At 47.6% G+C, this 11,541-nt stretch overlaps 2 protein-coding genes across 2 annotated transcripts; one reads left to right on the top strand and one right to left on the bottom strand.

Moving 5' to 3' along the window:
* The first annotated feature begins 1,482 nt into the window (after positions 1–1,482).
* Positions 1,483–3,179, top strand: LOC123075585 (noroxomaritidine synthase-like). Its single transcript, XM_044498154.1, has one exon. It carries the CDS (start codon positions 1,570–1,572, stop codon positions 3,106–3,108), a length of 1,539 nt encoding a protein of 512 aa, XP_044354089.1. The 5' UTR covers positions 1,483–1,569; the 3' UTR covers positions 3,109–3,179.
* A 5,048-nt stretch (positions 3,180–8,227) lies between these two features.
* Positions 8,228–9,630, bottom strand: LOC123075584 (expansin-B7). The gene is made up of 2 exons (XM_044498153.1): positions 9,164–9,630; positions 8,228–9,070 (listed from the first exon to the last, which is right to left on the bottom strand). Exons 1-2 carry the CDS (start codon positions 9,581–9,583, stop codon positions 8,546–8,548), a joined length of 945 nt encoding a protein of 314 aa, XP_044354088.1. The 5' UTR covers positions 9,584–9,630; the 3' UTR covers positions 8,228–8,545.
* Positions 9,631–11,541: the final 1,911 nt, after the last annotated feature.

The following is an 11,541-nucleotide window of genomic DNA, read 5'->3' as shown; positions in this document are numbered from 1 at the left end:
ATGAGTGCATTTTTGCTTCTGTGATGAAGTGAAAGAAACTAATTTGCCAGTCGTTGGGTACTTAGAGCAACTCTAGCTGATCCCCTAAAAGGCTATAGAGGAGTAAAATGAATAGTGGAGTAAAAAAATTACTCCGCCTCCTGGTGGGAGCCTAAATATGCTTGGCCGCTACCGTGCGGAGTAAAATTCCCGGCCTCTCTCAGACATCCCCATCCCCATTGCTTCTTCGTTGGTGCACCTCCTGACGCCCATCCACCGCCCTTGCCGCTACATCACCACCTCCCTTGGCCCTCGCTGCCCTTCTGCCCGAGTCTGAGCTCTTCTTTGGCCATCGCTGTCGCCGGAATCAAGGTGAAACACCGTCGTCGTCCCCTTAATCGATTCATTGGATCTCTCAAATCTTGTTCCTCGTTGGCGGCCGCCGCATCTGACCGTGGTTAGGCATCGTTGTAGGTCTTCCCATGCATCGCTGCACGCCCGCTAGTTTGTCGTAAATGTCACCAGCCGTCCGGTGCAGCACCACCGCTAGTGTTCGATGGAATCCTAGTTTTTTTTTTGTTCTTTCATTTCATTTTGTACAATCAAGTTGAACCGAGCCATTTGAATTGAAGATGAAGAGGTTTAGGGAGATATGGAAAGAGCATTCTTGTGCTTTAAAAGCTTTTTGCAATTGTTCGTGGCCCTACTGAGTATTAGAAGCGCTTTGCAATTGTTCGCCGTTGCCGGATTTCAGAAATCTGGCTCCCTGGCAGATTTGTGGACAATACTAAATGGCCCTCGTATGATGTGCCCGACAGCCACACACGTCAAATCCATACCCCTAAATTCATATAAATTCATGCACGTATGTCATACACGTGGACATCACGTAAATAACATTTATTGGTTACGAAATTACATAGTTCGAACATAAAGTTTATTTTAAATGCACAATTCAAACATTAACTCTTTGGTTTTTACTGTGAAGGGAAGCGGCAGAAAATGAAAGGGGAAGCGACTATCTGTACGGTCTCTTGCAAAGCACCCACAAACAAACAAACAAACAAAACAACCAACCGCACAACACACGCCCAAACAAGCAACTGACCGGGACGAGCAACGCCCGCGATAACAATCAAAGCTTTGCGCGAGTTTTACAGCAAAAGAAGATTTGACGGTGACAAACTTAGACGAGACATTGTTAAAAATCATCTAGGTGTGATTTAGTAATTCTGAAACAGAAATTTCCGGTATTTTCCGATAACCGGTTCGGCGAAAAAAATGTGGACCAGAGAAAAATCCTCGTGGAAACCAAAATGTGATCTCCGCATTCACGTGCAGCACCAACAATCGCACCCGACAGAACTAGCTATGATGGGCAGTCTTCAATTGGAAGGAACTATCTATGGTACACCGTACCGTATGGCGACGTGGACTGATCGTGTACCATAGTCCAGTCCCTAAATGGATGTTGGCACTTGGCAAGTTGGCAGAGGCTTTCAACTCTACACCACCATTGGCGGCTGCCACGCTCCTCCACCTCGACCTATTCGGTTGCCGGTGCAGGTGTGAGCGTGCAACGCTGCAGCAATGGCGCCCGTCTCCTTCCTCGGGCTTACTTTCGCCTTGCTCTGCTTCGTCGTCTTCTACTACTTCCACATCAGGTCCAAGCGCAAGAACCCAGCTCTCCCGCTGGACTGGCCGCTCGTGGGCATGCTCCCAGCGCTCCTCGGCAACCTACCGCGCCTCCACGCTCCCAGCGCTCCTCGGCAACCTACCGCGCCTCCACGACTGGGTCACCTCCGTCCTCGTCGCCAGCCCGCTCAGCTTCCGCCTCGCCGGCCCGCCGCGCTCGGGAATGCAGCTCTTCATCACCGCCGATCCGGCCAACGTTCGCCACGTCTTCACCTCCAACTTCCCCAACTACCCCAAGGGCCCCGAGTTCGCCCATATCATGGACATTTTCGGCGGTGGTATCTTCAACGCCGACGGCGACTCCTGGCGCCGTCAGCGTGCCAAGGCGCAGCTGCTTATGTCCGGGCCTCGGTTCCGAGCCTTCGTATCCAGCTGCAGCCGCCGCAAGGTCGAATGCGACCTGCTCCCGCTGCTAGCCCGCATCGCCGGCTCACGTTCGACACCACGACCACGCCGGTCTTAGGAGTTGACCCTGGCTGCCTGGCCGTCGGCTTCCCGGAGGTGCCGTTCGTGCGCGCCATAGATGACGCCATGGATTTTCTCCTCGTCCGCAACTTGCTCCCGCTGTCGTGGTGGAAGCTGGTGCGGCGGCTCGGGCTCGGGTACGAGCGGAAGATGGCGGTGGCGTGGCGCGACATCGACCGGTTCATCGGCGACACGATCGCCAAGCGGCGGGAGGCGGTGAAGGCCACGGGTGGGATCGAGGACTCGGCGGACCTGCTCTCTTCCTACATCGACGACGACGATGGCGACGCCGGCAGCGGCACGGTTGTCGACGTATTCCTCCGCGACACGACCATGAACCTTATGATCGCCGGCCGGGACACGACCGGGTCGGCGCTGACCTGGTTCTTCTACCTCCTCACCAGGAACCCGGGCGTGGTGTCCAAGATCCTCGCAGAGCTCGACACCATCAAGACCACCACCACCACCACCCTGGACGGCATGGTGACCTTCGACCCGGACGAGCTCGGCCGGCTGGTGTACCTGCACGCGGCCCTGTGCGAGTCGCTCCGGCTGTACCCGCCGGTGCCGTTTGAGCACAAGGGCGTGGTGGCCGCCGAGGCGCTGCCGAGCGGGCACGAGGTGCGGCCAGGGGACAAGATCCTTGTGTCGCTGTACGCGATGGGGAGGATGGAGGCCGTCTGGGGCATGGACTGCCGGGAGTTCCGGCCGGAGCGGTGGATCGGGGAGGACGGCAAGCCGCGGTACGTGCCGTCGTACAAGTTCGCCTCCTTCAACGCCGGGCCGCGGACCTGCCTGGGCAAGGACATGGCCTTCGTGCAGCTCAAGGCCGTGGCGGCCGCCGTGGTGAGAAACTTCGAGGTGGAGGCCGTGCCGGGGCACGTCGTCCAGCCCAAGATCTCCATTGTTCTCCACATGAAGAACGGCTTCACGGCCAGGATCAAGAGGAGGCAGGTGATGAACAGCTGATCCAGAGTTAAAGTTAGGCTGGGTGCGCGCTCTCTGTCTCCATCGTAACAGGCTTATGAATGTTTGGAATAAAAATATCAGTTTTGCTACGTCTCAGTCGACTTAGACTTCGTTATGTCTCAGTCGATGTTATATTTCATTGATCTTGCATTAAGATTCGTACAAAAATTTCTTTTCAGTTTTTTCTTTTTCTTCTCATATACTATATCACTTGAGTGAGACTTGGTTAAGTCTCAGTCGACTGAGACCTACACACACCCTAAAAATATACTCCTAGAATATATATATTGCCAAAGTCTGTAAATAATGGTATCCGGTATATTCAGCAAGGTAGCTCCCTTCGTCGAATATTCATTTCCGAACCCGGGTACATCTACTCCTGGTGAACAGTAAATTTCACAAAATAGTAAAATATTAAAAAAAATTGAGTCTTTTGTTGAAAGATACTCGTGTGTGATATCCATGTCAAATTTCATCGTGCTTAGACATTTGAGGAGCTCGTGGCAAAAACAGTAAAGTTTCTTACACACTCCAAGTTTTTTTTTCTGCGAGCTACTCAGATGTCCAAACATGATAAAATTTGGCACCGACATCACGCACTCACGCATCTTTCACCACAAAAAAAAAGAATTTTTTGAATAGACGAGCCCGGGAGCCAAAACGCCGCTTCCTCCCCCCATTTCTTTTTTACTCTGCATATAAATTTGTCTTAAGTAAATTTTCATAAAGTCTGACCATTTTTATATTACAATATATCAACATCTATAATACAAAAGATATAAAATATGAAAATTAATTCTGTGACGCAGTAATATTGATATTTTTTTCTCTAATGTAATCAAACTTGACGAAGTTTAACTTAAGACAAAATTTATGTGTAAAGTAAAAATAAATGAAGGGAGTAGTCGACAATAGTGATATTGTTATTACCCTTAGAGAAGAAAAATAATGAAAAGCAAACTAAAAAAATCAAAATAAAGTTTTTTTCCAAAGGAAGAATGAATTAGCTAGTGGCATTGGTATTATCTTTTAAGAAAAAATAAAATAACTAAAACAAATAATGACAAAATTACACCAGTTTACAGAAAAATTGTGCTTTCCTATAATATGGAAGTATAAGCATGTAATAATAGAATTTTGCAAGAAAGAAATTTCCTAAGAAAGAATAAATTAGTGGCATTGGTATTACCCTTAAAATAAATACTAAAACAAATAATGATAAAATTTGCACATAATTTACACACAAATGGCAGTTTTTATAATATCAAAGTATAAGGAGATGATAGTCGAAGTTTCATTAAAAAAGAAATTTCCTAAGAAGGAAAGAATTAGTGGCGTTACCTTTAAAGAAGAAAGAAAAAAAACTAAAAAATCAAAATAATTATTTTTCTATGAAAGAATGAATTTGTGGCAATGATATTAACCTTCAAGAAAAATAAAATCAAAATAAAAATCAAAATAATGAAATTTTCTTAGGATGAATGAATTATTGGCAATAGTATTACTCTTTAAAATGAAACAAAACTAAAAGAAAATCAACATAATGAAGTTTTCTAAGTAAGAATGAATTAGGGTCATTAGTATTACCCTTCAAGAAAAAGAAAAGGAAAAAGAAAAAACATAATGGAAACTTTGCATGCCGTTTACACAGAAATTGCGCATTTTTATAAGGGCAAAACTACACGTCCACCGGTGGATAACTGGAAAAATCCACCGCCGTCAAGATCATCTTCTCCAGCGATGACACCGCCTTCCAGTGCCTCGGCTGCGTCGACTCCGATGTGCAACGCAAAGGCCAGATCCGGCAAGCCGCCACTGCGTGCGACTTGCAAGGAAGCGTTAGGCCTTTCACCAGTGGCGCGGAACTCCGCCCTCCCCCGCGCCATCATTCGTGCCACACTCTTTCTCCCATCCACAGATGACGGCCGCATCCGCCTCTTCCTGCACGAGGACGCAACGCCCCAGGGTCAGCCGTGCCCACGCCAATCTATGTTAGAGAGAGAGAGAGAGAGATGTGGGGAAGAAGATGTTGGAGTTGGGCGTTGTTTCGGAAATTAAGGGAGGTGAAGAGTGCGTGGAACCCACAAGGACACGTGTTGCATAGAGAAGACTTTCAGCCAGTTGAGCGATTTTCATTTTATAATATGCAAGAATAAGCATATATAGATATAGCTCGGCTCGGTGGCATACCTAACTGGGCATCAGCCCATGAAGGAATTGACTGACCCAAAATTTAGCACCTTATTACATCTAACTAAAGTAATATACTCCATCCGTCTCATAATATAAGAACGTTTTTGACATTAGTGTATATAGTAAACTTGTGTATATAATATAGTAGATATTACAAACATTCTTTTTTTTCCTTGAGCGTAAACGTATGGTATATATACCAGCCTCCTTGTAACATCCCAAATTTTCAATTTGGAATGTTATACATTAGATCATCATTGCATAGCATATTTTATTGCATTTTGGCAAATCCTCGAAATCCTAAGCAACTCAAGGACCCTTGGAGAGAGTTGGGGATTTTCCCGGTTTTCATATTTGATTTTTATCAAATAGTGAAACGAGGATTTTTGGTTTTAATTATTTTTCTCTCCGAAAAAATATTTCATATTAAAATAAATGAGAGGAGAAAATATGACTTCTCCAAAATAATTGAAATATTGGAGGAAAATTATTAAAATCAAATATTTAATTTTATTCGGATTTTATTTGCAATTTTAATTGCATTAGAAAAATTGCACGTTTTCAAAACTGCAATTTTGGGCCAAGAAAATGTTCATCTCGTTCTAATTATTTTAATTAGACTGTAAAAATTTGTTTTGACATTTTTGGATTTTTATTTATTTTTCTATGATTTTTTTTGGTTTGGCGATATTAAAAATAAAAAAAATCGGGAGCGCGCCGACTGGGCCGAAGCCCAGCCGACGGCCCAGCTCCCCCGCGCGGCCCAGCCCAGCCCCGGGCCTCCGTCTCCCTCCCGAGCACGCCAGCCGCCGCCGCCCGTGTCCTGGTCGGACACGTCGCCGCCGCCGCCCGTGTCCTGGTCGGACACGTCGCCGCCGCCGCCTCCCCAAGGCAGCAGCACCCCCCCCCCTCTTAAATACCCCAGCCCCGCCGCCCTCCCTCACCCCGCCCTCGACCCGAAGCCGCCGACGCCGGAGCCGACCCCGCCGCCCGAAGGAGACGCCGCCCCGGAGCCCGTACGCCGCCGCCGACGTCGCCCCTCGCCGCCCCCGACGACGCCCGCACCCCGCCGCACCTCGCCGCCCCGTCCAGCCCCGCCGGAGCCCATCCCGAGCCTCGCCGAAGGTCAGCCGCCGCCGCCGTCCGAACCGCCCGTTTTTTTTTAAAACCGTTCGGTTTATTTATTTTTTTCAAAACCCTAATTTTTTTATAGATCGGTTTATTTTTTTCGGTTTAGTTAGTTAGTGAACGTTCACCGATCCGTTCGTTTTAACGAACGTGTTCGTCGGTTAGTCGTAGCTAACGAACGTCCGTTCGTTTAACTGTTCGTCAGTTTTATTTTCGTCGGATTATCCGCGATTTTCCAGAATCGTGATTTCTGATATGTTTTTCGATTTAATTTAACTTTTCGCTCGTTTATCGGAATCAGGCGATTCAAGCGCCTAGAGTTTCGTCTCGAAATTCTCTTTCCGTTTAACCTACTCAAACAAGTTTTTTCTACTGTAAAATTTGACCTAGATCCAGATTAGTAAACGAAGTTTGTTTCTTTCGCCGTTTGACTTTCGTTGCTTCGTTCGATTTGTTTCTTTTTGCAAACTGGAGTTCTTAAGTTGAACTTTCTGGTTAGATCTTTTATTTGAGTTTTTAACTGTGCATTTTATGAGTGCTTATTGTATGCTTGTTTGTTTGCGATAGAGTACCCGGAGTGCGCCGCTTGCTACTTATCTCTAAGTTTCACGGATCATCAGCAAGGCAAGTAACACTTTGATCATACATTTGTACTACCCAGTTTTATGCATTAGATCAACCCTCAAACATTGCATGGTTAGGATCTAATTAAATTGTGGGTATTGGGAAGTAGTTGAGGTAGTACCTATTACCTGTTTTATTATCAATCCTTGGGAGTTACTTCTACGTTTGCTTATATTGCTATGCTATGCTAGTTGACGTGGATTGGGTTTGAGTGTATCCATGACAGATGTGAGATTGTTAATATATGGTTAAACTTAAGGTGGCAACTAAAACTCACATCTGGGTGGATTGAGGTACCTGGGTATTCCAGGATTGCCTGTTTCTTTTTGGACCGCCACCCAGGTTCAAAGGGATCATGAGATTATTCATGCTAGAAACTTCCGTGTGCAGCCGCAAGCTATTATGGGCTCTAGCATAGTCGAGTAAGTTGTGGGAAACCTTTTCATGATGGGCTAGCAGATGTAGGGGATTGTAGGTGTATCGGCCTATCTATCGGTTAAGGGGACCTCTTCGGAAAGACTGTGTCTCGGTCATCCGTTTCTCAAACATCATGTAGTGCGGGAATCAAGCGGAGGTGATCGAGTCTTGTGGGGAAAAGTGCACAAACCTCTGCAGAGTGTACAATCTAATCATGGTTAGCCGTGTCCCCGGTTATGGACGTTTTGAGTATCTAGTATCTGGATTTTCATGTGAATCTCATCACTATGTTACTTTAATTAATTTTGTTGGGTTAATGATGATAACTTAAATGGGATTGAGATGCTGTCAACCATGTTTAACAACCATCATGATAGTTAAATAAAATTTATTCCTTTGCAGTAGGGAAAAATTGGCTTTTTGCAAAACAGTAACCATAGAGCTTTCCACCAGCCAAATATGCATGTAGTGATAGCATCATTCTATTCATTACTCTCTATGTGTTATTTTGCCAGCATATTCCATGTGCTGACCCGTTTCGGGCTGCAACATTTCATGTTGCAGACTTTTCAGACAACGAGTAAGGTGCCTTAGGTCGTGGTATTATACTCAGTGATGCCGTTGGAGTTGATGGACTCACTTATCTTCCAAGTCTTCCGCTGTTATTGTATTTAGATGGCCTTAAGCCATATTTATCATACTTATTTCTCTTTTGAGATACTCGTTGTAATAAGTGTGTGATTGTTACTCTGTTATAAATCCTTCATTTGTACTGTGCGTGTCAGCATTATTGATCCAGGGATGACACTGGTGCACAGAAGCACAGACTCTTTGAGGTCTGGTCACTACACTCCTCCTTCAAATCCCACAAACTAAAGTTGTCACGTATGTATATGTACAAGGATAGTGGGACACGATAAATGATAACACGTACAGTACATAGCTAGCACACGACGAGGACACGCACTGACGCACAAGGGACGTCACAAGGGACGTCTCAGCTATATAGCTTGGCACAACAAATGCATGCATGCATGCATGGACGTGCATGCCTTCCATGGATCATCAAACGCGATCAATCATCGAACTGGACGTCGGAGCTGTACACGGCGTCGGCCTGCCAGTCGGCGGGGATGACCTGGTCGGCGACGAGCGACCTGCCAGAGCCGTTGGTGACGCGCAGCGAGAAGGGCCCCCGCAGCGGGCGGCGCGTGTCCAGGCGCCAGATGGAGCCCCACGAGTGCCTCATCGGCCTCCAGGCCCCCGTCGGCTCGCCGCCGTCCATGAGGTCCACCTGCGCCACGTCGCCGTCGCCGTTCCCGTACTCCACCAGGATGGCCAGGTAGTTCGGGTTCGACCCCTTCTCCACGTGGAACGTCACCGACAGCCCCGGGTACTGGCACGGCACCCTCTTGAACTGCATGTCGATGATGCCGGCGTGGCGGAGCTCGTCGTTGCGGCCGTCCTTGGCCATGGCGCCGAAGGCGGTGCCGCTGAGGTCGAAGTGGTAGCGGGCGACGGGGTAGTAGTTCATGTCTGTGATGATCACTGTCTCGGGGACGCCCGAGCACGCCGGGTGAGCCTTGCCCACGCACCTTATCTGCACGCAAACACAATGCAACACGACGATCAAAGACCCGTCAACACTCTACTGTCAGTGTGAAGCAACTGCAATGCCGGCTATGACTCGGACCTGGTAGCAGGAGCCGCATCCCTTGCCGTCCTTGAAGAGCGGCTCGTTGCCGCACGACGTCATGGCGTTGAACGGAGGCAGGTTCACGTTCTTGAACCCGCACGCGCCACCGTTGTCGTCCGGGCCAGCGCCATCGGGTGCGCCGTACCAGGTGGCCCTCGCGTCCAGCCAGCCGCCGGAGGAGCCGTTGGTGCTGCCGGAGCCGGAGCCGGAGCCTGGGCTAGGGGTAACGGGCGCAGGTGGAGGTGTAACGGGGACGGGGCTGGGGCTAGCGGGGGCAGGTGGAGGTGTAAGTGTGGGGGCAGGTATAGGTGTGGGGGCAGGTGTGGGTCCAGGGCAGCCGCAGGAGCCATCGGCGGCGAGCAGGCAGATGAGAACGACCGCAACGGCGTAGGAGGAGGAGGAGGAGGTCGCTGCCATGGCTGGCTTGCTTGCTGGTCTCGCTGGTTACTGATCGAAGGCCCTACTCTGGTGGTAAATGCCGTTGGGGAGCTTGCGAATTTATAGGCCAGCGGCTTAAGTGCTACAGTACGTAGCGTCTTCTTGGTGTACCACTCGAGATCAAAAGGAAGAAGGAAGGAAGGAAGGAAGGAATGGAGATGATCGACGGGTGGAGAAGCGGACGAGGAGCCGTGATTGGCAACCTAGCTTGGGCCCTACCGGTTCACATGTGGATGGAGGGAGCCACTCAACCGGCTGGTTACACCCTTCCCCGTGGTCACGAGATGCATTTCTCTATGCTTTTAAAAATCATCTTCCCTTCCATCATCAATCAAACATATATACTAATCTAGGTACTTCCTCCATGTACACGCAGATTGCCGACCATATGCAGCCACATGTTGCCTTGTAAGTTGTAACCACCAAATGGTGTCTTTATGTACTGCCAAAGTACCGTGTGCATCAGCAGACGATCAGGACATGCCAAGATAATCAGATAGAGGTTGCATGCTACCCGTGACACGGCATGATGAAACCGAAGCCCGAGTATATATCCATCCGGTGACATAATAACGAAGCATCGAAAGGTACAATGGTACAAATTGTCGGAACGGTAGTACACTTCTCTCCGGCCACGTCATAATCTGCCTCGGTGTAGTACGTGTGCAATCAGTAGAACGGTAGTTGCGGATCATGATTAGCTAAAACTCACACGGAACAGCAAGATTTTCTTTCCCTTTCAGAGCATTTGTCCATATTGAAAGTGGAAAATGTTCAACCAAAAAACATATACTACTTGAGCATCAGCAGATAAGTCATGCTGGATGCAGGGGGCTACAAAAGCTCGTGCGTTGCAGGGATGGAGATCCGGAGTGCTTCGGATTGCTGATCGTTGAAAAAGACTCTGCGCGTCTCCTTCGCTATTGACATTTTCATAGTCGTTCATCCACACCATACCGATGCTCCTTTTTGCATTGTTTTCTTATCCCTTGTAGCTACTCTGTGTTTGAATTGTTATCTTTTAGTTTCTGGTTTGGAATCTAGAGGGTTTCTAGCAGCTGGCTTGGCCTCCTGTTTGATGTTGCATAATCTCGGTTTATGTTGGGTTTGTGTTGGGGATCCTCATATCGCAATGATGTAAGATGGCTATAATTTGAGTTCTTCTGGATTCTTTGCGGCTATAGTTTGAGTCTTCTAACAGACCATTTGATTTCTTTATAAGAAATTGTTGGAAATATGCCCTAGAGGCAATAATAAAATGGTTATTATTATATTTCCTTGTTCATGATAATTGTCTATTGTTCATGCTATAATTGTGTTATCCGGAAATCGTAATACATGTGTGAACACATAGACCATAACATGTCCCTAGTGAGCCTCTAGTTAACTAGCTCGTTGATCAATAGATGGTTACGGTTTCCTGACCATGGACATTGGATGTCATTGATAACGGGATCACATCATTGGGAGAATGATGTGATGGACAAGACCCAATCCTAAGCATAGCACTAGATCGTGTAGTTCGTTTGCTAAAGCTTTTCTAATGTCAAGTATCATTTCCTTAGACCATGAGATCGTGCAACTCCCGGATACCGTAGAAATGCTTTGGGTGTACCAAACGTCACAACGTAACTGGGTGGCTATAAAGGTGCACTACAGGTATCTCCGAAAGTGTCTGTTGGGTTGGCACAGATCGAGACTGGGATTTGTCACTCCGTATGACGGAGAGGTTGGAAACATGGGTATCGATTGACAAAGGGAATTGTATACGGGATTACTTGAATCCTCGACATCGTGGTTCATCCGATGAGATCATCGAGGAGCATCGCATAAATAAGATGATCCCTCGCTAAAATTTCAAGAAAGTGTTCCCCCTAACTGTGCACCGTTGCGAAAGTTTGTTGTTTCGAAGCACCACGTGATGATCGGGTGTGATA

The sequence above is a fragment of the Triticum aestivum genome, chromosome 3D (assembly GCF_018294505.1).
Source record: "Triticum aestivum cultivar Chinese Spring chromosome 3D, IWGSC CS RefSeq v2.1, whole genome shotgun sequence".
In the NCBI taxonomy this organism is placed as follows: domain Eukaryota; kingdom Viridiplantae; phylum Streptophyta; class Magnoliopsida; order Poales; family Poaceae; genus Triticum; species Triticum aestivum.
Note: the sequence above shows the minus strand (reverse complement) of the source record. Positions and strands in the feature narration are given on the sequence as shown.